Source organism: Lycium ferocissimum, chromosome 7, assembly GCF_029784015.1.
Source record: "Lycium ferocissimum isolate CSIRO_LF1 chromosome 7, AGI_CSIRO_Lferr_CH_V1, whole genome shotgun sequence".
Taxonomy (NCBI): Eukaryota; Viridiplantae; Streptophyta; class Magnoliopsida; order Solanales; family Solanaceae; genus Lycium; species Lycium ferocissimum.
The window spans coordinates 25,579,785-25,605,512 of NC_081348.1; the positions used below are offsets into that span (position 1 = coordinate 25,579,785).

At 38.0% G+C, this 25,728-nt stretch overlaps 3 protein-coding genes across 7 annotated transcripts; all 3 read right to left on the reverse strand.

The window, feature by feature from the left end:
- Window positions 1–3,903: 3,903 nt before the first annotated feature.
- LOC132064021 (uncharacterized) lies at window positions 3,904–6,656 on the reverse strand. The gene is made up of 3 exons (XM_059456874.1): window positions 6,174–6,656; window positions 4,508–4,654; window positions 3,904–4,304 (listed from the first exon to the last, which is right to left on the reverse strand). Exons 1-3 carry the CDS (start codon window positions 6,420–6,422, stop codon window positions 4,161–4,163), a joined length of 540 nt encoding a protein of 179 aa, XP_059312857.1. The 5' UTR covers window positions 6,423–6,656; the 3' UTR covers window positions 3,904–4,160.
- A 961-nt stretch (window positions 6,657–7,617) lies between these two features.
- On the reverse strand, window positions 7,618–10,782 carry LOC132064019 (uncharacterized). Of its 5 annotated transcripts, none has more exons than XR_009416486.1 (5): window positions 10,509–10,780; window positions 8,748–8,894; window positions 8,382–8,566; window positions 7,979–8,234; window positions 7,618–7,893 (listed from the first exon to the last, which is right to left on the reverse strand). XR_009416486.1 is itself a non-coding variant. In XM_059456872.1 (4 exons), exons 1-3 carry the CDS (start codon window positions 10,755–10,757, stop codon window positions 8,423–8,425), a joined length of 540 nt encoding a protein of 179 aa, XP_059312855.1. In that variant the 5' UTR covers window positions 10,758–10,779; the 3' UTR covers window positions 7,618–7,893; window positions 8,382–8,422. The 5 variants fall into 5 exon arrangements, 3 of the variants coding, with proteins under 3 accessions (XP_059312855.1, XP_059312854.1, XP_059312856.1); XR_009416487.1 differs by having other exon boundaries at window positions 7,979–8,286; XM_059456872.1 differs by lacking the exon at window positions 7,979–8,234 and having other exon boundaries at window positions 10,509–10,779.
- Window positions 10,783–20,211: 9,429 nt separating this feature from the next.
- LOC132062061 (putative late blight resistance protein homolog R1B-17) lies at window positions 20,212–25,458 on the reverse strand. Its single transcript, XM_059454710.1, has 7 exons — window positions 25,363–25,458; window positions 24,789–24,931; window positions 22,418–22,781; window positions 21,836–22,348; window positions 21,453–21,721; window positions 21,159–21,358; window positions 20,212–21,038 (listed from the first exon to the last, which is right to left on the reverse strand). Exons 1-7 carry the CDS (start codon window positions 25,456–25,458, stop codon window positions 20,212–20,214), a joined length of 2,412 nt encoding a protein of 803 aa, XP_059310693.1.
- Window positions 25,459–25,728: the final 270 nt, after the last annotated feature.

A 25,728-nucleotide genomic window follows, 5' to 3' on the forward strand; every position in this document is an offset into this window, starting at 1 on the left:
GAAAATTAATATTTTCGTAGAATTTTTGGGCAATAATAACCCGACGTTTCAAAATTTAGTAGTTTTACCACTAGACCACCGATATTCTTTGTTCAAATATTTACATTGAATTAATTTATCTTTTTTTTTTTTTTAAAAACGATTTAGTCGGTCGATTTTTTTATAAAAAATTTAAAAAAACACACACACACACACACACACACACACACACACACACACACATATTTTTTCGCACACACACACACACACACACACACACACACACACACACACACACACACACACACACACACACACACACACACACACACACACACACACACACACACACACACCCCCCCCGAGTTGTCTTTTCGAATTTCGAGACACACACACACACCAATTCCACACACACTTTTTTTCCTTTTTTTTTTGTTTTTTAACACACACACACACACACACACACAAAGAAGTCGAGAGAGAGAAACAAAGTTTGAAAAATGGTTTAATATTAATCTCACGGAGGTTTATGGGTTTGTACGCTGTTTGTATAAAAAATAGACGGAGACCAAATTTGATAAGTTTTTGAATAGTTAAAGGACTAAACCTAGTGTAAGTGTGTATAGTTACCATTTTAGACCTACTCCCATAGATAAGGGATTATTTATGGCCTTTTCTCCAATCTAAACTATCACCTCACGAAGTTGACCTCTACGTGCATGTTGTAGATTGATTTTAAATATTTGATCAACTCAGCATCGAGATGTATTTTAAGACAAAAAAAAGTGATAATTTAAGTAGGTAAAATAAATCATAGATAGTTGAGATATTAAACTCGAAATATGGTAATTTAAATGTGTTTTTGATCATTAACTCGCTTTTTATACAAGAAAAAAAAAAAGCCTTTGACAGGAAGCTTGACGGAAGATGCTACTATCACTACTTGACTAGTTTGATTTGAATATCTCGTGGCATAAATAAAGTAGTAATTTCATTATATCACCTGTAATTATTATAAGTCATCTAGTATTGAAAAATGAATTGAAAATCATTATAGTACTTAACAATACAGGTAAAACAGATATGAAATGGTAATTATATCTCAGTTTTCAAATTGAACAATTAAAAGTGGACATCTATTTTGTTATAGTGGACAAATAAAAGTGAACAGAAGAAGTAATAATTTTGAGTTTACCTCCGAATATCTGGCTAGCCTTTTTTCTCTTTTTCACTGGATGGGAAGACATCATATTATACTAGCATTGCTTTGAAACTTATTTTTCAAAAAAATTAGGAAGCATTTGTTTTTGAGTGATTTTCGAGTAAAAACACTAATCTTTTGAAGATTCCAAAATACTAAGTTTCAAATTTTTAAAAGTTAAAAACTTAGCTTTCATTTATGTTAAAGACAAATGACAGATGCTCTTGCTTGGGCTTTGCAGTCATGGTAATTCATTGGAAAGGCATCAAGAAGTACATGATGTTTGGTGAAATGGTGTTGGACTAAAGGGATGATTATCATGCTCATTTCTAAACAAGAGTTTCCTCCTCCTATCCCATTGCTGAGTCTGTGAAAGGACTATATATGATGCCATCAGTTATCTGCCAACAGATTAATTATATCACTACTAGTCTTGGACAGGTGCGTTGCAGGTGTGTATCCCATGTTAATAAGTATGAATATCTTATGTCGATGTAAATAAGCGATGAGTAACGTGAAATTTGAAAGAAAAATGCAAGCCAAGCTAATGAAAAAGTGAGTCTACGAAATCAATAATTATAGCTATTACAAAGCACAATCTTATCGGAAATTGGTATGGGGTGAAGTTAAAAGGACATCCACCATTTTAGGGAAGAAAGAAACTTTTCCTTAGTTGCATTATTTTCTACTTCAGTCACAATCAGAAGTTTGTAATTGTATGCAATTAATTGAAGTGGTATAACTTTTTCTTATGTAATTCGTCTAATATATCGAATATTCAGCTTGATAGTTTCCTCGTTTCTTAATATATTACAACAAAACATAGTTTATACTCCCTCCGTCTCAATTTAAGTATCTTTACTTAATTTCCTTTTTGGTTTATCTCAAACAGAGTGCCTCTTTCTATATTGGACTACACAAATATTTAATTTAAGACTTTTTGGTTTGTCTCAAAAAGAGTGTCTCTTTCTATATTGGACTACACAAATCTTTAATTTAAGACCACATGATTCAAAAGTCTCCCTTTGTTTGTTAAACTTCGCGTCAAGTCAAACCAAGACACTTAAAATAGGACAGAGGGAGTATGTAAATATAAGCAACATCAGTTATATATGATTTCAAATGCTTCAAATCTTAAAGTTGTGTTTGTGCTTAAGAAGTTGTGGCCTCTCCCTTTTACAACCGCATACATATCAAGAAGTAATTGAAGTAGTATTTTGTAGAATTGTCGTACCAAAATTCGGTTAAATATGTCCTCTTTAGAATTGCTCGTAGATCATCATCAATTTTATGATGCACGCCTTCAAAGAAGTAGTAGTTAATTGAGATATCGATAGAGATACTTCGTAGTGATTGTAATCGTTAGATTTAAATTGACGTATATAAATCACAATTGCACGTATAATATAAGTGCCTTCTGTTTGATTCAAAATTATGATTTTGTTCATATATGTGAATTTAACAGAACATTACTTAAATAGTGTAAATGTAATCGTACGGAATATAATACGACAATTGTAAAAGGAAGAAAAAAAAGGGGAAAAAAAAATCATAAAAAGATCTTCCCTTGTCATCATAAAATTACTGTATTATGTTCATCAGTATGAAACTTACACGGTAATTAGTAAGAATAATAAAATTAAAAATCACCACTCAACTATAACAATAAAAGACAAAAAAAAAAAAAAAGATCACCACCCAACTATCTAAGTTAACTGAAGCAAAGAAGATTAGAAGCTTAACTGAAAGTAGAAAAAAGCATCTTCTACACTAAAGCACGACCAGTGTTCCGACTTGAATCGTCAATCATGTCCCTTCGATAAATAATTCAAGAAGCAAGCATGAAAGGAATAGGAAAAGTTGGAGCACTAAATAATTGAGACAATTAAGTTTCTTATAATCCAATCGTCAAATCTCTCTTTAATAAAGCAAACAAAGTGTCCAAATTCACATGTATGGTGATAATGTCTTCCACATTTATCTTTCTTCCGATTTTTACTATTTTTTTACTTCCTTTTTATTATTTTTGTTGAATGTGTACTTACATTTTTACATTGAATGCAAAATTGAACAACTAACTTTAGCAAGATAGGTAAAATGTATAATGAATTACATTATGTTATTAGGTGCAAACATATAATAATTCATATGTTACCTAAATATAATGAATATAACATTCTGGATTATTGTCTCTAAATTTTTTTACTATATATAAATAATAATAGCATTTCTTAGAAGAATATAATTTTGTGTTAAATTGATCAAATGAAATTTGTCCATTCTAAATTATTCAAAGTAACTGCTCAAATTCTCCATATTTTTGCAATAGATATTGGAAGGTTAAAGCACTTCCATGAAACTGAATACATTGATTGCATTAAGTGCTAGGCTGAAACACCACATCAGTGTTTTATTATTTACCTCATTCATTTATAACCTCATCTTATTGGAAGGTAGATTTACTTTTTGCTACAAAAATATGATAGAAAAATATGATAGTAATGAACATTAGCAATTTTGTCTTTCACAAAAAGAGTTTCTTATGCTCCTTTATTTGTCTAGACTAGATCTCCTCTATTCCATTGAGGCTGTGTTCATCAGAAGAGACATTTAAGTTTTCCTGTAAAAATGGATGCCATAGTTGCATCGCTTATTTTTTAGTCAAAAAATTCTGTGTCATCTCCTTGTCATTTTTGCAGTATAAGTAGTATTTAATACAGCACTCCAGTGAAAATGGAGTTTCATTGGACACACAGCTAATACAAGATTGATGTACATGACCTTTCACTTCATTCTCTTTCAATAAATCATAGTAGTTCAATTGTATATTCGAGATGTAAGTATTGCTTTGGTGATTACAGATAAGAGTCTGAGTCTCAAATTCATCTACTGATGCTAATCAATGATTTGCCATCATATATTAGCTGGCTCTGCTGAACGTGTTTAGCAAATGTATCGACCATTAGTGTTGAGTTTGAGTTCATAAACTTGCGACGGGCATATGATAGAATGTCGCATTAGAGGTGTAAACCAATTTCCCCGAGTCCTTGAGACGAAATTCAACTGCAACTACAGTTAGGTTCCTTCCACTCCGAATGACAGACCCATCTACTATCACCTCTGCCTAGAAAGGACACAAATACAAAAGGAAATAAATATAATTGGGCAGAGAGAGAAGAATGAAATTTCTTTTTATTTTTCATATAGGTGAAGGAAGGGGGGAGGAGAGGCACACTATGATGTACATTTGCTCTGAACAAAATTGTTATACAACAAAATCTAGTGACATGAGGTAAGAGGAGCTTAAATGAAAGCTTTCATACTCACATTCCTTGGAGCAGCAGAGATATATGACATTCCCAATTCTCCAAGAAAGAGTTCCTTATCCTTTGCCACAACAGTTCTGGCACAGGCAATTGACACCCTCTCTGCGACAGCTCCAACTGCTCCTCCATGCATGCTACGATAAACATTCTACAATAACAAGGTTGCACACTCGGTCAGTACTCCAAAATTTTGGCACTCCATAAGTGCGCGTTGAAAGCACTGAGATGATATCTGATTGAAATTGGGGGAAGCATCACACAGAAGAGATATGAGTTTTGAGTAATCCCATTATTATTATTTTTTATCTTCACATTTTCTTTTCATTGTTCAGATCTTTATCCAAGAAAAAATGTCTTCATCAATCCTTATTACTCTCAAGCCCCACTTGAAGGTCAGCTGATCAGATGGCAAAGGAAGGAAGGAAGTACAAGACTAAAGCTGAGAGCAAGCCATCCAACTTAGGAAGGCAACCAGAAGAAGACGAAAGCACAAATCAAACAAAGCTGTTTTATTGTTTTACAAAAACACATTGGAATCTAATATTCCAAAAGAATCCATACGTCTGCAAATTCAAAGGGCTTACCCACGAAATCATCCTGGCTAGTACAGGTGTAAAAGGAGAATGGGCATATACCATACCCAGAATTTTTTTTTTGATTAAGCACCGGGTGTCCGAGTCTCTTTGAGCCCCGACTAATCCCGGGGGTGCACAGGCCCTCGGCAAGGAGTTTCCCGCAAGTGCACCATGGGTAATTCAGGGTTTCCCCGGTCAGGTGGCCCTCAGAAATTGTTTGCACCCAGCGGGTTTCGAACTTGAGACCTTGAAAGGGAGCACCCCAAGGCTCAAGTCAATTGCCACCAGGCCAACCCCTGAGGGTTACCATACCCAGAATTTTTCCAAGGACTTTGAGTCTAATTCAATCAAAAAGTCAGCTAATGAGGTGAGACGATCATATAAGATACAAAAGCAATATGGAACCGATACCCTTTATGCGCTCAGGATTTGTATTTGAAGCGTGCACAATATAATATTGCAAGCACTAATATGGGACTAATTTAACACCCTCTATCTTGAGCGTGGATAATATAACATGGGGGGTGCAGATGAGGGTACAACACTAGGTAAAGCGAGAATAAGAATGGGTCTTACTCAACCCAAAAACTGGCTAATGAGGTGGAGATTGATCAAAACCATATAAAAATGTAACAATCCATATCCTCGATCAATGTGGGACTCTAAACATTTCTGCTAAGAGGGTTGGTTCACACCTCGAACCTGTGATCTAGATGTCATCAAAAGAGCAACTCTACCGTTGCTCTATGGTTCGCCCTCACCTATATTTCTGCAATTGCGAAAAAAGAAAAGGAGTTCTATGTGCTGGTTCTGACATCTCAGAGATCCATTACACCCTCCCAAAAAAAAAGAAGCAGAGTGAAGCAACAAAGCAAATAAGTTCCACACATGATGATCTTTCAATACTTCAGCAAATCACATAAAGAAGTATGCTTAACTCCACCCTTTGAGAGCAGAAATCTCAATCCTTCAATAATTTGCGAAATTCTTTACTCCACAGAAGTGGAAAGCTAGAAATTCAAAATGAACTTAACCCAAAAACAACAAAATTGAAGATCCCATCATTGGAAATGAAACTTTAGAACTTTTTACCGAGATAGCAGGTTTGACAGATAGAATGCAGGAGACTTTGCCAGGATGGATACTGTGGACCTTGAGGCAACCGCGAGTAAGTTCAGAGAAGGAGTCCTTAGCATCATATTGGGGTGGAAACTTGGCCCCTTGGAGTCGCACACTGGTAAAGAGAAGATCCACCAAAGTAGCTGTTTCCTCAGATAATTCTGGGGAGATGATTGTGTCTTTGGTGTAGGAACTCTTGGGTTTTGAACTCTCTTCCCCCATCTCTTTTGCCTCCTACCCTGCTGAATCTTGATAGAGATATATATATATATATACACACCTAACCTAAGAACTTTAATATCCAACCAACAACTTTTCAACCAATTTTAAACATCCAAGTGCACTGATTTAGTTCATTTCATCGCCCCCTTTTTTGCCATAACCAATCTACGAGGGTAGTTGAGCTTCCCGGAATGAGACCACACTACGAGGGCCAACTCAGCATCACGTGTGTTTTAATAAAAAGTGAGTGATAATTTAAGTTGTAAATGAAACAATATATAATTAAGGTATCAAACCCGCAAAAAAATATACTCCCGCTATTTCAATTTATGTGAATCTATTTTCTTTTTAATCCGTGCCAAAATGATGACCTCTTTTCTAATTTGAAAATAAATTCACTTTGTGAAATGATTTACAGCATCACAAATATTTAAGACTTATTTTGAACTACAAGTTTCAAAAGTTTTCTCTCTTTCTTAAATGTCGCGCCCAGTCAAATGAGTTCACATAAATTGAAACGGAGGAAGTAGTTTAAATGTGTTTTTGACCATTAACTCTTTTTTCTTTTACAAGAAAAAGAAAAGCCTTTGGCGTCCTAGCTTGACGGATCATGCTACTATGACTGCTTGACTAGTTTGATTTGAATATCTCGAGGCGTAAATAAAGTAATAATTTATTATATCACCCATAATTATTATAAGTCATCTAATATTGAAAAATGAATTGAAAATCATTATAGTACTTGATAATATGGGTAAAAACAGATATAAAAGGGTAAATTATCTCTCAGTTTCCAAATTGAACAAGTAAAAGCGGACATCTATTTTTAGCGTAATGAACAAATAAAAGTGAACCGAGGTAGTAATAAGTTTGAGTTTACCTCCAAATATCGGTCTAGCATTTTTATTTTTTTCCTTTTCACTGGATGGGAAGACACCATATTATACTAGCATGGCTTTGAAACTAATTTTCAAAAAATTGAGGAAGTATTTGTTTTTGAGTGATTTTCGAGTAAAACACTAATGTTTTTGAAGATTCCAAACTTCTATGTTTCAAATTTTTAAAAATTAAAAAACTTAGCTTTCATTTTGTTAAAGACAAATGCCAGATGCCCTTACGCTTGGGCTTTGCAGTCATGGTAAATCATTGGAAAGGCATCAACAAGTATATGATGTTTGGTGAAATGGTCTTAGACTAAAGGGATGATTATCATGCTCATTTCTAGACTAGAGTTTCCTTCTTCTATCCCATTACTGAGTGTAAAGGACTATATATGATGCCATCAGTTATCTGCCAAGAGATTACATCACTATTTGGCAGAAAGGTAGACAACTTTATTTACACAAATGTTTTTTAAGCACCAGAAACAGAATAATCTTTGCTCCAGCAACATAGCTGAACTCTTCCAGATTTTGATAAAATTGCGAAACATTGCCAGCCCTTGATATTGTGAGTTATCTGGTCTTTCCACCTGTTTGTAGACAGAGATTTTGTTTAGGTACTTTTGTTTACATGCAAATATGCAAGTGCAAAATGTTAAATAGACATGCCATTACCTTTATCAGTTACAAACTTTTACATGATTTTGAGGTGTTAAAAGGGCTTGTTGAACATCAGAATATAACCATGTACACAAATGCAAAGGAAACACAAGTTTTGGAACCGAACAAGTCAATTGATCGAGAACCAAGCTGATGGAAGTTCACCAAAATAGCAGAAAAAAGTAGTATGCTTTAATTTGACCAACTCCTCAAAATAAAAGTACTTCAACGAACATTTTAAATTTCAAGCTGATGTTGTTTAGTTCCAAACCTTGTCAACGAGAAGAAAATGCACGCATTATCAGAATCCTGGAAACTGGTTACTATAACCAGATGCAGTAAAATATGAAGCAACATGTGCACATTTAGAGGCCAGAGAAGTTTTAAGGATACATATTTGAAGAACTGATATACATACCAGCAGGATGTCTTGGCTTAATGTGTTGAAGCAGGTCTAGTTCATAAACTTGCTACAGGCATGTGATAAAATGTTGCATGAGCGATGTAACTCAGTTTCTCAGAATCTTTTACTCTAAAATCCAGTGCAACTACAGTCAGGTTTCTTCCACTCCTAATAACGGATGCATTAACTATTACTTCTGCCTGTCAGTACCCCTCCAAAAAGAGAGAATAAATTAGAGAAAAAGCAGGACAGGTATTAGACTGCAAGACATGAAACGTTGCAGACAAACAGCTAACTTATTGTGTTGACAAATATATTTTTAGACCTCAGTAAACAAATAGCATGGCTAAAACAAGATAATTCTAATGCCTAAAGACTCACATTTCGAGGAGCACCAGAGAGATAAGATATGCTCAATTCTCCAAGAAAGAGCTCCTTCTCCTTTCCCACAATAGTTCGGGCACAGCCAGTTGCCACCCTTGCTGCTAGAGCTCCAATCGCTCCTCCATGCAGTGAACCATAGAAATTCTGCAAGGAAATTACCAAACCAATGTGTTCCAACACTTACCAGAAACAGCTAAAAACCGAAGAGAAAATAGTACACACTTGATGCAATGGATTACAATGCAACTTGGAAGTTGATAGTATCCGCAGAAAAAATGTAGCATTACACAAGGTAGACAGCACACACATGGAAACTGAAGGAGGTCAGATAGAGATGTCAAGTATAATAAACAATGGAAATGGTTTGAACTCACTTCTTTTTCCGCTTGAATCCACCCCCCCCCCCCCAAACCACCCCCAACACACAGACAACTAACACACATTTTCTTTTTGTTTTGCCTGGAAATACTATAAAGTACAGCAAACTCTTCGGTTTCTTTCTCAGCCCATTAACTGGAATAAAAGCAGTTGTTTCAATTCCAAAGTAAATGAAAAGTCCATTTGATGAAATAGATCAAATAGAAGTTTCACAATTGGGGATCCCTCAAATCCAAGGCAATATCAACACCATGATAAATAAATGCACATGCCATCTGATATCTAAAAATCCAAGTACTGAGAATCTCAACTTCAACCGTCTCCTTCAGTCTCACTTAAATACACCCCAAATTGATATCTGTCCCCTAAACCACTCCCTATACACCTCCAACCATCCACGAAAAAGTGAAACAGAACGAGCCAGATGCTCAGATATGCAGAAAGGATTAACTTTTTCAAGCCATTGAATAGAAACCAACTTGTCCATATAATCGGTGACTACTCCGAGTTGCTCAAGCTTGTGGGAAAACCTGGTGTTCTAAATACACATTTATGAGAAAACTGGGATCTCATTAACCTCATCATCTTTCTCAATCCTATTCAATACCTAACCTTCTGAAATCAGGACACTGGCGTAGTAGTGTTAGGATTTAACAGGTGCTGCTGCCTACCCACCATAAAATAAAATTTTAGTTCTATCAACGCTTGTTATCCATGCTTAAATCAATCGTTAACTACACCTCATTCCCTAAGTTTCCACTCCTAGGGGATCTTTTTTCCAAAAATTAATGATTTGATGGTAATATTCAGAAATTGTGGAACCAAGAGATTTTCCTATAGCAGGAAATTTTATCATCAATCAATTAACTAGGCCTCAATCCAAAACTGGCCGGGATCAGCCGTATGAATCCTCTGTAACCAATCCACTCCATTTGGGTTAATTTCATTCCAATACTGAAGAACAATTAGTCATTTTAAGACAAATAAGGAGTTTTCTGAAGTTAGAGGTCCTCTAAATTGCAAACTTATCTTACTTGACTAAAAAGACTCAAGTTGATGGTATCCCAAAACCTTACGCTTCATAAAACAACAAAGCCATTCAAAAAAAAATCTTGTGTCAGTTGACACTCATAAAGCATAAAATGTTACTCCTAGTAATCAATTTAGGATGAAAAGAGTAGTGAAATTCTCTTCTCTACTGAACTGGTAATCTAAAAGCCTCAAAAAGAAGAAGGATCCCAAAAGCTTAAACAACATGAAACACAAAAATCTGACATATTCCAAGAAAATGGGAACCAAACAATATTCAAGAAAGACCCAATTTTTTCAACCAAACAACATATATAATAAAGGCCCAATAATAGAAAATCAATTGCTTACCATGATAGGAGGTTTGACAGAGACAATACAAGAAATCTTGCCACGGTGGATGTGTTGGACTTTGAGGAAGCCACGGGTGAGTTCAGAGAAAGAGTCCTTAGTGTCATACTGTGAAGGAAAGGTAAGGTTGAATACCCCCATGCTTTTGAGGAATCCATTGAGCTTAGAAATAGAATCTGGAGACAAATCTTTGGAGATGATGGTGTTTTTGCTCTCTAGAAGAGTTGGGGCTGAGCTATTTTCCCCCATCTATTTGTTTTCCATTCTCAATAATACTTTGGTGGAGCAATCTTTTATGCAATCTTTTATGACCAATATAGGGCTAGATCTAATTTGGTCGCTTATACGTATACTGGTGAGAACAATCCTGTGCTGTGCACGGGCTCAATGTATTCATAAATTTATTTATTTTTAATTAGTATTGATTAAGTAATTTAGGTAAGAAATTTTAATGTTTAATGCACGGAAGGATTACACAAAGTCAAGAGCAAGTTTTAAGAAACACTTCCAAGCATATATACTTAATTCCAATTGAAATGGCCCCCAATCTGTCAACTAATTTGTACACTCATGTACAGGTGATAAGGCTATAAGCACAATGCTTCAAAGCATATAAACGTGATTTTCCGAAAATACCCTCTACAGCAAGCAGGCATGTAAACGAAGACATGTCTGCTTGAGCTATACCACTCTCATTTGTTATATAGGAGAATATATATTACTGCATGGATTATCAATTAGGCTATACAGGCGGCTCAATAAGATCGGGGCTTAAAGTCAACTTTAATGAGAGAACTTTTTTTTTTCTCTCAATATTTTTTAAAAGAAAAAGTAACCTATAAATGTAAGGTCTTGAGTTCGAGCCTCAGAACAAAAAAAATCTTGTTAGGGAGTGCTTCCCTCTTTAACCGGTCTTGCATGTCTCGAAATCGAATTTATCGGAACATTCAATACAAGTATCCAACACCGGATGAAAAAAATGGGCCCCCAAAGCCTAAAGCCCCCGCTTTAGTGGCTTGGCCCTCTAGCTGTCCCTGGCTATACGTATATAAGTTTGCTAAGTTTGGCGGTTTAAGTCCAAGGCTAACAGAATCCTCATTCCATAACAATTAAGGTGAGCAAACTTTTGGCAAACACAAAATGTGAATTTTTTAACTTTTTGCTTTGCATTTTGGATTTTATTTTTAGTTGTGGATTTTATATTATTGAATTTGGAATTGAAACTTTGTTGAAAATTCGAAATTTTTGTACCTTATATTTTTAACCTTACCCATTAGACATAAGAGGGCGTCGCGGGCCGACTCCTCTAAGCGCGCAGGCACACAAATAGCCCGTACGGCGCCGTAGTCCCACCTCGACTACAAGCCGGCCTTTCTGCATCCCCGGTTTTCTTGGCACGACCGGTGCACAGATGAAAGTTTGCCTCGAGAGGCTTAGCTTTCACTTGTGCCACCGTTTAATGACAAGGCTTCGGCCTTGTGCGCGTCATGCTCCGGTGGCGCATTTCATATGTTGGGTCTCGTCTCTGCGCGCCCGCTTGGGTTGGCTACGGACGTCGTGTCCCTCGCTTGGCACGAGCGTCGCTCACTGTGCGCGGTCTTATCCTCGAGCTTGACACTTGCCTTTGTGTCGTGCCCGAGTGAGGGCAACTTCCAATCGTTGGCCTTCGTCACGTGCGGTCCTCTCTTGCTCATGGTTGTCCTACGGCATCGTCAAACATAGCCCTCGCAACATACTTCCATCCTCGCAAAGCAACGTCACCCCACGACTGCACGTCTAGGCCAACGGACCCTTGCTTGTACGGCTGAACCCAAGCCAAGCTCACAAGTCAATACACGTTGCCCGCACGGCTGACACTGCCTGCGCGGCTTAACACTGCCTACGCGCGCGGCTGACACTGCCTGTGCACGTCTCCTGCGCGACTGACACTCGCTTGGCCCGCCTGGGGAGCGCAGGGGTTATGGGCGCCAAGCCGCGCGGGAACGAAGGGTGTGCCTGCGAACATTCTCCCCCACTCATGCTCGTCGTCGTTCTCGATGACATAAACACGTCCACGTCAACCAGGAGTTTTCCCCCTCGGGGTCTCGCATCACCTTCCCAAATCCTTTGGGTTTAGAACCCATCTTAGCTCCTCTTAAAAAATGGAGTCGTGCCCCTCCGTAGTTTCTCCGCCTGCCCGCACCCTCCTTGAAAGTGCCTCACTTGCACCGCTTCCGTGGCTAACTTATGGTGATCCGCCCGTCATCCACACCATGTCCCTCACGGCCTTCATCTCATCCGGAACCTTTGTCTCCTTCGGGTAATTCCTAACATAAGACCCTTCCCGGCGCGACTTCCACACTCCACCGCGACCATCGCAGCCTCTTTTTACCGTTTCCTTCGCGAAGACAATCGTCCCTTAATTTTCACATGGCCCAACGCCTCAGGCGAACACTCTCCCACCAATACAAGGAAGACACTTTTTCTCGCTGTCAAGGTAGGCATCCCTCGATGTGGCAACCTTTGCCAACCATTTCCTCATGGTCCTTGTCCGTTTCCCCCTGGAAAATCCCACCGTATCAGCTGCGTAAACAAATCAAGTCTCGACCCCATAAATCGAAGTAAGTTGCCCACACACTGACACTAGTGGCTTTTTAAACTCAACCCTGTCCCATTTGACGTGTAACACGGCCCCTGCATAACCCACGCTCCACTGTGGTGTCTTTGGCACTTCATATACTTTGCACCCTCTCGGCACTCGTCAAGTTCTTGGGACATACTCCTGATGAGGACTTCATTTTCTCAAAGTGGTAGCTTCTCCCATTCTGAACAACATCTTTGTTCTCAAACTGCCACTTCCTCGGCAGATCCCTTACGCTCCCGGTGTACCTCAAAGACTTAGTTCCATCTTTATTGTTCCTCGGCCGCTTTGGTGTACCCCGGATTTCTAGCTCGGAAAGACCATATTCTCAAACTCGAAACCCATCCATTCGAAGCTTAGCTAACCCACTTTTCCTTCGCATCCTCACATCCGTGATTCAAGACTGCGCTCTCGCTTCCAATCTTCAGTATCTCCCCACTTCGGTGGTTTGACACGTTTCCCACATCTACGTCCCCACGCTACGTGGTTTGGCACTTTGGCTCGCCCTTAGCATCGCCGCCCTGCCCTTGCAGTTTGGCCCCATTTCTATCTTTGCCTCCCTGCAAAGTGGTCTATCATCCTTCAAGGATCTCCCCGCTTCACGCGATTCGAATCTGTCCTCTTCTTGCTCCACGCAATTTCATATTCTAACTAACAATGCCTCTTCGTCTAGCGGTTCAGCTTGGTTCCAATCATGCGCCTCTACCTCTGTAGTTTGGCTCCATTCTGATTTTGCCTCCCCATTAAAATGGTTTGGCTTTCCGTTTCACAAAACGGTGGCGGTCTCCAATTCGTTGTGACACTCAAACATCCCGTAAAGAATCTCGCTCTCGAAGCCCTTCCTTACGTCAGTGGCGACCCCACCGGCACGCCTCATCGACCCTCCTGGTCTATGACCAAGTTTGCCCCATGTTGTAGGCACCAAACCCACTTGTCCGACATGGTTTTTGAGGGGCTCACCTTCCATTCATTGCAACCCTTAAGATGGCTAGGCGTCTGTCATCTTCTAATGCCCTCAGGCAAGGCTCAAGTCTATCCGTCCTGGAAAGATAACCGATGAGATTCCGTCGTATCCACCATAGATCTCCCACGATTAATCCTCAAAGTTTATAGTCCATGGTAGTAGCCTCCAACATGGCCGGTTGCTCGGCAAACATGGCTTTTTTCCTAACCACCCGCCAAGATGTCCCTTTCCCCAACTTAAGCTCAGACTGTTCGAAAGAAAATTTTTAATTCCTATTTCCCCTCTTCATAATGGCCAACAACTCTGACTTGTTGCATCACACGACCAGACCCTTTGAACCGACCCCTCTAGAACGCTCGCTACCTTCACTTGACATTCTAGCCAAGTCCATGCCTTGCTCCGCAAGTCGCTAGCTCACGCTACCGAGTTTCGACTAATCCACGGATCATCACAATCGCGAACATTTGAGCTTCAGCTATCCGTTTGTCCCATCTTGCAATAACATCCCAACAGCATAAAGACGCCGGTGCAATAAGCTGACCATCTCCTGATGGCGCAAAAGCCAACCAAACACGCCTCGATGGAATCCCTCTGAAAACAAAGATCTGATCCACTGCACGAAAGACATCCCCTGAAGATACCTCAATCAAACTAGGATGCCCCAAAATCAACTCCCAAAACACAGACGATGGCGGAAACAACGGCTGTGAAATGGCCTGATCCTGAAAGTCATAGTTCATGGCTGACAAAGCAAATTCTAGCCATAATACACGCAAACCAATCCCTTGTAACCGCAGTGACCCGGTTCACCCATTCGACTGGCACGAAGAATATCATTCTCGCTTTGATGTGATTTCTGCCCTGACATTCAACCGATGCTCTTGAAAAAAAAAATAGCTCATGGGAGCTGTGAACATAACCGTGGCTTCGCTTGTCTTTCTGACCCTAGCCAGATCAACCTTCGCCAATGGCTTCATCTCATGCGCATCCTCTGCTTTGATACCAACTCGTCCCGGCCAACTCCCAAGCGGCGCACGCGGAAACAGCCCGTGCGGCGTCCGTAGTCCCACCGACTACAAGCCGGCCTTTCTCTATCCCGTGTTTTCTTGGCACGACCTAAGGCCTGCCTATGACGAAGCTTGCTCGAGGCTTAGCTTTCTCAGGCCGCCTGTTTGATGTCAAGCTTCGGCCTTGTCTTGTCATGCTCGGTGGCGCATTTCATATGTTAGGTCTCGTCTGCGCACTGCTCGCCACGACACGCATGTCCTCGCTCGGCACCGAGCGTCGCTCTCCGCACGCACGCTCCCATCCTCAAGCTTGACACCCTGCCTTGTGTCGTGCCCGAGTAGGGTAACTTTCAATCCTTGGCCTTGGTCATGTGCGGTCCTCTTTTAAGTGCCTATGGTTGTCCCATGGCATTGGCAAACATAGCCCTCGCAACATACTTGTATCCCTCATAGTACAAAGATCACCCCACGACTGCACGTCTAGGCTAATGGACCCTTGCTTGTACGGCTGAACCCAAGCCAAGCTCACAAGTCAATACACGTCGCCCGCACAACTGACACTGCCTGCGCGCGCGGCTGACACTCATCTGCGCACGTCTCCTGCGCGACTGACACTCTCTTGGCCCGCCTGGGGCGCGCAGGGGTTATGGGCGCCAAGATACAACGAAGGCAACCCGTAACAGAGCAAATGCTAAATGCTAAGTCTGCTAATCAATAACTAGAGCCAAGGGATTTTGGCATAAAAAGTCACTCCTCTCCCTTAACTCCCTCCTTAATTGCTCGAGTATGATAAATAATTAAGCTCAATTTTTACAATAATACCATAGAAAAGGAAAAGCCAAACACAGAAGCCAAGAGCTTATTTTATTGTTACTTCTTCAACAAAAGCAATTTTCTTTTATGAGGACCTTCCTTCAACAGAATCAATGGGATCGAATCTAATTTCATCCTCTCCCTGTCACGCTCAACCTACCACTCCGCAGTTTAGTATAATAACATTTGCAACCTCCGCTTGAAAGTCAGAATTAGCTCAAGTAAAGGGCCCTCAACTAAAAGATCATAAGTTTCATTCCCGACGTTACAAACTCTTTCATTACCTCTTTCACGGTGGTACGTTTATTCTGATTTTGTGAAATGAGATACTTCACCTTACTACGGCCTCATTTGTTTTCATTAAAATTAAGATGCCTGAATATGAATGCACATCTGAATGATTAAGATGTTATCTCTAGGTCTGAACACTGAATGATTAAGACTGTTTGTTTTTCAACATTTGAATGTGCATAATGTATTTATTTAAACATAATAAATATACAATTCAAATAAAAAAAGTAACTAAATATTAGAAAAATAAATACATATTTAATAAAAAAAATTATTTGATAAAAAATGAAACATTTATGTTCACTAGTAATGGTGGAGGTGTTTTGTAGTCGTGGTGGGTGGTGAGTGGGGATGGGTGAGTGGTTTGGGGTGGAGGGGTGGGTGGTTGGGGTGTGGGGTGGGAGGTAGTGGGGGTTGGGTTAGTGGTGGGAGGTGGGGATGGTGGGGAGTGGGGATGGGTAGTATGGGGTGGGGTGGGTGGGGTTAGGGTGGTGGGGAGTGGGGGATGGGTGGGGTGGGTTGGGGTTGGGGTGGTGGGGAGTGGGGGTGGTGTGGGGTGGGGTTGGGGGTTGGGGTGGGGGTAGAGCTAATGGTAAAAAATTTCCATATAAAAATACTTCTTAATGTTATTAAGACTTAGTTCAAGATGTTAATGATTAAGATATTCGACCTAATAAATGCTAGATTCATCGCAAACAACGCACTAATTCAAAGGCCTAAACCATTCAGATTCAGACCTCCAATAAATAAGTGCAAACAAATGAGGCCTAAGAGATGTATACATTAATAACAACAATCACGAAGACTTAACGGAAGAAAAGCTCGGGTGTTAAATTGGAGTAAATCGAAATTATAGGATATAATGTTCCTTCAGCAGTCAGCACAACGTAACCGAATTTATAGCATGTACTCATTATATTCTGAAATAAGACCATTGGTGCTACTATTATTTGGTGAAAATTTCAAAGATTTATTATCTAAATTTATAGCTTTTGAAACAAAGATGATATCGTTATTCTTACCTCACTGACTTGTATCAAGTATACTGTGAATATTGTCAAGTAAGGAATTCGGAAGTCTAAATTTATAGGAGTTCAAAATATTTTCCTTTCATGAAAAACATTATTCAAATATAAGAAATTTATACTTTTCTATTAGTAAAAGAAAAAATTAATTAAATATATTGCTTTTTATTCAAGAAAAAGGATAACCAGCCAAATATGGTAAAAATCCGTAAAAGAATAACGCCAAACGCCTAATACGCCATCTTGAAATATTCAATGCTTTGAAATAGCTTGCGTATTTAATCGAATATTCATTATTACATTCCCATTAATATTATTTAGAAGAATTGCAAGCTTCCTAACACAACAAAAACCGAGATAATAATAGCGAGTGAATCACGCATATAATATCCTGACACAACTATATTACCATTGGAGGGAGGATGACGACCTTATCTCTATTTCCCACTTCTATATATATATATATATATATATATATATATATATATATATATATGCTTTGTCCATTCTCTATAAGATTCTTAGTTTTATCTATACAAGAAAAAAAAAAAAAAACAAAGTTAAAAAGATTATCATCATCACCTCCAATTTCTTCATATAACAATTGTCATGGGATCGTGTGTTAGCAAAAAGTCTCCCAGCAATAATAACAAGGTCAACGTAGAGAAAGGCCAGAAGAAATATATTTATCCATCAGCTGCAAAACAAGGCCAAAAAAAATATGTTTATTCATCAAAGAGAAAAGGTTCTAGATCATGGAATAGCAGAAGCTACAATACTGGAAGTATGTTTTATGTAGGAGCGCTAGCTAGTACTGGAGGCGGTGGTTGCGGTGGTGGCGGTTGCGGTGGTGGCTGCGGTGGTGGTGGTTGTGGAGGCTAGAGTCAATTTAACCCTAATTTCTCTTGTAAGTACTTAAAAAGACGTACTGGGTTTAGGAAATATGTAGTACTAGTAGAATATAGGAAATCAGATAGCACTAGTATTTTTAGTCATAGTGCAAATTAGGACCATGTCATGCCTTTAACTTTTTTTTTTTTCCCCTAAGGCAATGGATTTTGTGTCCTTTTTAATCTGTTGAATTCTAATAAATCTTGGTGGAATTGAAGATCTGCAGTGTTACGTTTTAATATATAATAGTGGAAAACTCAAATATTTTATGTTCCTTTTTTTTTTTTTTTTTTGAAGATATGAATTTTCAACTGCTTATTTATCTAAATTTATACCTCCAATTCTATTTTATTTTTGCTGTTTAAATTAATCCTCCTAACAACAATTTTTATGTAAGCAGCTACCCTGCATGCTATAATATTGAACAAAACAAATATTTACTATTGTAATATAATTGCTTAAGAGTAAACCAGTGTTTAAATATCTGAAAGAAAGAAATCACATGTTTTAAAGTTTTTCTTATCAATATATAGTTTAGTTTACTGTCTTTCTATAAGTAACTTTATAATTTAACGCCGCAAAAAGTTCCAATGTGTAATATTCCCTCAGCATATTATATTATTGCAGTATCAATTTTTAATTAAATTAAATGCGTGTTAGTCCGTACCTCTCTCAAAATAGGGGAAAAATATGTGTACGCTCTATCTTTACCAGACCTCACTTGTGGGTATACACTGAGTATGTTGTTGTTGTTATTAATCTTTTATTTTGCAATTACGAAAATAGTCATTGCATAGCTTTTTCGGAATACCAAAATAATAAATTTAAAAGATTACAAATGTCAAAATTGATTAAGTGATAAGTATGTATGTGAAAAGCGTGTGTTGTATAATTGTATTCATTAAACTAGCATAAACATCAGGTATGGATAAGTATACTCAAATCATATGTTGTATATAGATTTAGAAAAGTAGTTCATAAAGTTATCTAACAGGATAATAACATTGAGATAATTATTCATCAATTATAAGAATGTCTTAAATAAGTTTCTCGCAATCTGATATCAGCTTTAGGCCTCCTACAGTATGAATTAGTTTATTCTCTCTAATTATTTTCTATCCTTTTTTAATCAAATCCAAAAAGAAAATGAAAAGATCCTGCTAATTGCATTTCGCTTACGTTCCCCTTTTCCTATTTTTCTAACTAGACCCAATATAACGAAATGTTAAAATCCCCAATTCCCTCCAAAGTCACAAATGAAATCCCTAACCTATAATGCCCCAAATCGAAATTCCAAATTCACTATGAAGCAAACGCCAAAAACCCCAAAGACAATAAACAATCTATGTTTGAATTTCATTTAAGGAAGGAAATGGGATGCCCGGTATGGACAGAGCCAGTACCTTGTGGTAGGTTATACTTAAGGAACGAATTGAGAAGTACTAAGGTCACAATATATAAGTTTCTCTCCCAATTTAGTTTGTCTTTTGGTAGAATCTTGGTCTAAGCTTTGATCAAGATGCATCTTTGAAATAAGTAATAATCGTAAATGGAGCTCAACATGACAATACAAAATAAATAAGCTTCGGTCATGCCTCTCATTTTTTGATACAGTGCCAAAAAAGATCATCTATTTTACCGGCACCAGAGTTACTAAAAAAGGTCTTGCTACATGTATATTTTTACTGAGTTTACTCTTTAAAAGACTTATAGGGCCATTTAATTTGGCTGCATGCAAGGGTGAGCTAACCCCAAAAACCCGTCCTCAGTGGATTGCAAACTGCAACTCGCTTGCATGAGGCAGGGATCGCTAGTAATCATCTGATTGTTGAATAAAAGTCTTCAAGTTGTAATTTCCCATTTCATCAACTTGTATGTCTTTGATTTCAATCGCTGATATTGCAGCAGATAAGCTACACCATTGCACCTGAATCATCTGTAAATAAGTGTTGTAACCAAAACAAGAGGGGATTTCCTCAAGTCGCTCACATTTTTGCTGCAACAGACACTCAAGGCTTGGGAAGGCATCATCTGAGGCATTCCATCGTGCAATGTTCAGAAAGTCTAGTTTCAAGAACTTGAGTCTCTTGAACTACCCATCATTCACATCCCATTGATCCCCCTCAAAAGCTTTGAATGCTAACTTAAGAACCTCAAGATTTTCCAATGCACAAATTTCACTCCATGGGAGGCGAAATTTGGATAGTGTCAGTTTCTTAAGATTTGAAGGGAAGCTAAACTTACAAGGACTCAGAATTGTGCCATCGTATAACACTTTGAGAGATTCAAGCTGATTAAGGAAGTCTAGAACCGGAAACTGGTTGCAGCCTGCGTTGCTCATGTAATATTGGAGTCTTTGGAGGACCAAAATCATGAGTATCAAAACCGTAATTATAACTATAGGAAAAGGGAGGAACTTGTTCTTCAAACTTGTTGTCACGTGCAACAGGCTTTCTTCCTCTGCCTTTTCCAAGCAAAACTTGTGTAACAAATCATGAACACGACATGATTTCACCCCACCTATGGATCTTCTTTTGGCAACCATTACTAGATTCCTACTTATCAGATTCATCAAGTATTCTTCTGCAATATCCTCTTGTTTCTTTGACTCAGCTTTTTGTACAAACCCCTCAGAAATCCACAACATAATCAATTTTGAGACTGGAATCTCTTGATCCTCCAAAAATGCTCCAAAATACAAGAAGCAAGATTTCAAGTGATGAGGCAAATGCTTGTAACTCAGTTCTAGTAAGTCCATCCAGTTGTGCTCTCTATCACTAACCAACTTAGAACTTAAACTGTCCGTCACACGTTTCCAGCTGTTTGCTTTATCCTCTATCCTACAGTTTGGTTTAACCTCCATATTGCCAAGAATTCCTGCTACCAAAATGATAAAGAGAGGCAGTCCTTGACATTTATCTGAAATTTATTTTCCAACTTGCAGTAGTTTAGTAGGGCAGCCCTCCTCATGAAACAACTTCTTTTGCAGTAAATTCCAACTTTCTTGTTCGTTAAGAAAACGAAGATAATGAGGTTCACTGCATTGTTTAGCATACAGAGCAACTTCGTTAAAGCGGGTTGTCATGATAATTCTGCTTCCGTTGTTGTTATCTGGAAAACACATCTTAAAATCATCCCACACATCAGTCTTCCACATGTCGTCTGTAACAATGAGGTACCTCCTCCTCTGTAATCTTTTTTTCAGCTCATGAGCTAGTTGTTGCTCCTCATCCATTCTCCTGATCAAGTAAGTGTCCTCAACAAATTGATATAATAATTCTATTAGCAGCTCTTTCTTTTGATATAATTGAGATACACAGCACCAGCTCCTACCTGGAAGTGCTGAGAAACACTTTCATCATTGAACACTTTCTTGGCAAACGTTGTTTTTCCAGAGCAGGCATACCAACAATTGAAATGATGTCAAGCTCCGCTGGTCCCTTAATTAGCTTTGCAACTATGGTTTGTGCCTCATCCTCGAAACCAACTAACTCTTCATCAAATAATGAAGAGTTCTCTTCTGAAGCAAAAACACTTGGAGACTCATGGTCTCTCAAAGCACTCGTCTTCTTATCAAAGATTTGTGTCTTAACAAACATAGTCTACAGTATGACATCGTCTAACAGACGATGCCATAAACAGGAAGGCCTTACAAGAAAAGAGTCGATAATGTACTCGATCCTGTAGAACAAATGTATAATGTGTGTGCTAAGGACGTTCATCTCATCATCCTCATGTAGATACGCAGCATCCTTGAGAAATGATTTGAAGAACTCAAGCTCCTGCAACAGAGTCTCCAATTGATGTTTCACAAGAGCAATTGAATCAATTTTTGAGTCCAAAAGCTGTTGCACATTCTCAAACAAAGAATTTATGAACCCCAACACACCAATCTCTGGGAATATTGATTTTGTTGGCAGGTTGAGATAAATCTCTCCAGACTTTGGCTTTATGGATTCTACCTTTTTTAACAAACCAATGACTGCAAGTTCCGATTCTTTGGCAGAGTTTTCATTCATTTCTTTTTTCTGAAAGCGATGGACGATAGAGTCTGCATCTATTACTGTAGCTTCGATGACTGCTGAGACATCATCTAATTTTCCCACCATTGTTGGCTGCTCTGGTGGAGAAATAAGGAAAGTCAGGATGAATCTGAGCTCTTTGTGAAGTGTTTCAAAGTGATCCTTCACAAAAGTTCTTGCCTGAGATTCAAGCACCTCGTTGAGATCCTGAAGGAGAAAATCAACAAAGGAACCAATAAGCTCATGCATTAGATGACTCTATGATCCTGGTGGTACCAAACCTTTCAAAGGTAGAACATAGGCCTTTGTGACCTCTGGCTTATTGGGCTTGATGGTCTGAATTATCAGATCAAATAACACACCATTAGTCATGTCTTTATCAGATGTGTTGCCCAAACAAGGGAAAGACACATAAGTTGTTGCTATATCAGCCACAACTCCTATATGATCCACCACAGCTTGCAATTTCTCATGCTCAACTATCAACTTACTTACGAAGAATAGGAAATTCTTGAGAAACTCGAGCTTTTCTTGAACAAGTTTAATTTCTTCCTTTTGGGAAGAACCCAAAGCCTTTTGAAATTGTAGTACATCACCAAAATTCTTAATGAGAAGCTTAAGGTGCTCCTCCACAAGTTCACTGTTCAAACAAGAATTGAACGGCGATGAGACGAAATTCTGAAGGACTTGATGGATGCTTTAGCAGGCTGATCTTGTCAAGCTTATCAAATGCAAGAACATCCCAAATATTATGACCATAACAAACAATATAGTGAAACTCAGTTCTTGCATTTCTGATCAAATCTTGAAGGTAATCGAGGAGATGACTGAGTTCGCCATTATCGTCTTTGCACCATTTAGAAGCTGCTATGAAAAACGTCCTGAAAAATCTGAGCTCCATGTAGAAAGGTCGTGTGTCATATTTACAGTTTGGCCAATGCTCGCATACCTTCTCTATGCATTTCAAAGGATATGCCATTTTTCCTTCTCTTTAGCTTCCAGTCAAAGCAAATACTATGTATATTTTTTGTTTTGCAGTTGGTTTGGAATGTAGAATTTTGTTTTGCTGCAACTTTAGGCTAGAGGAAACTTAGAATTAGTCGAACTTGATTAACAAATATTTCTTTAGTCTTTTATGCCTAATAAATACTAACAAATAGACGTTGACCCACTAATTGAGGCGTTGACTCTGAGAGGGGATGGTGACAGCAATTGGTTTTATACTCTGCCAATTCACGTTGAACCAATGGAGATTCCAACGTTGTTTTGAGGAAGGGATGAGGATCAAATCCTCAGATCATTTTACATCAAATCAAATAATTTAATCTTAACAGTTACAAATTAAATCGGAAAACCATATCACCTTTTTTTTTTTTTTTTTGCTTGTTCGTTACTCATTAATACTTCATTTTTCTTTCCTTAGTTTGACCATGTGATAAAGGTTTGTAAAGAGTCCCTGCGTTCCACCTTATTTGATACTATTTTCTTATTAGTCCATTAGAAAAAGAATGACATATTTGTATGTTTCTTTAATGAAAAGTTTTTGTAGTTACACAAATGCTATAGCATGTTTAAGATCACAAATTTTTAAACCTTACGGTCACACAAATGTTATGGCATGTTTAAGACTACAAAGTTCAAAAGTCTTCCTTTTTTGAAGAAAACAAATTCATGCCGAATTAAATTACACCAAACAAATTGAAATAGGTAAGTAAGAAATGGTAAACTATGCACTTAATAGCAACTTCCGAGATCAACTTTGAAACATAAAAAACTGGTTGATCCAATTTTTGAAAAAATTATAACTTGTGGACCTGATGGTAGATTCAATATGTCAATTTTCTTGAAACACAAATTAAAATGATTGATTCCTGTTGATATGACTCATACCAGAAGATGGCAATTCCTTACAAAGAAGACCAAATTTCTTGAGGAACTCGAGCTTCTATTGAGTATATATTGACAAGCTTTCAAACCGGAGACCTTCAGTGTGTTAGACTGACGTGATAACCAACTACCCCACGACACCTTTGCTTCCCTTGAAAATTGTATACGGTAAAAAAAAAGGGGTAAACAAAAACAAACATCCAAAGATAAAGTTTTGGTTTCGGATTTTATCTAAAGTGTTCCATTAATGCTCAGATCTGGTGTTCCTATACCACCATGTAAATGATCTGTTTTCATTTTTCCGTTCATTCATGTTCCTTTGTTTCTTGCTCCTACAATGTTCGATCATAGGAGATATAGTTTGTATATTGACCATAAAGCACGTGAGTTGTGACCAAGATATTTGAAAAATTTAAGGGTAAGTTTTATGGTACATACTGCTAAAAGTTTTCATATTTCAAGTTTTTAGTGTCTGTGAGGGATTTAGTATTAGTATATAATATTTAGTACGAGTTTCAAATTAAACCCAACACAACACAAACTGATATGGTAATAACGAACGATCATGCATATAGAATCCTAAACCCAAAATAACACAAACTGATATAATAATAATGAACGGATCATGCATATAGAATCCTAACATAACTAGATTTGGGTTTTCTCATCTCTATTTGGCACTTCTATATAAAGCTTTGTCATTCTATAAGATTTTTAGTTATACCTACACAGAGAAACAAAGATATATAGTAAAAGATACCCCTTGAACATCAATATATCACCATGTCTTTGTTCCATCTTCTCATCTTTTAGATCACAAGATTCGTCCAATTTCTTCATTGTACAATTTATATGGGGTCGTGCATTAGCAAAAAGTCTTCCAGCAGGAAAAACAAGGACAACCTAATAAAGGCCAGATGAAAATATCTACACAAAGAAACAAAGTTAGAGTAAACAATACCCTTGAACATCAATGCCAAAGCGTGTACCAGACCGGGTGGAAAACCAAAAAAGAAAATCAATATATCATTATCTCTTTGTTCCGTTATCTTCTTACTTTATTCTCGTCTTTTGGATCACAATTCACAACATTCTTCCAGTTTCTTAATTCTACAATTTCAATGGGGTTGTGTATTAGCAAAACGCCTTCCAGCAAAAAAAACGAGGACAACATGGAGAAAGGCCAGACAAAATATGTTTATTCATCATCAGCTATACAAGGTTATTCATCATCAGCTATACAAGGCACTAGCACATGTAATCGCACAGCCTATGATGATACTGGAATTAGTCCGTTTTATTTAGGAACTACTCTGGCTAGTTCTACTTCTTACCTTGATGCCGGTGGTGGCGGTCACCACCATCATCACGGAGGCGGCCACCATCATCACAGTGGTGGTGGTGGTGGCAGCGGTGGCGGTCACCACCATCATCACGGTGGTGGTTTTAGGATATATAGGAGTAGTATATACTATATAGTAGTATTAAATAAGATTGCACCAGTATTTTTCATCACAGTGCAAATCAAGATCATGTCATGCCCTTTTCTTCTTCTTTTTTTTTTTTTTTTTTAAACAAAGCATGCATGGGTTTAATTTGTGTTCTTTTTCATCTGTCGAATTCTAATTAATCTCAGTTGACGATATGCAATGTTGTTAGTTGTAGTCAAAATTTCTTCCTCCAATCTATTTTGCTGTTTT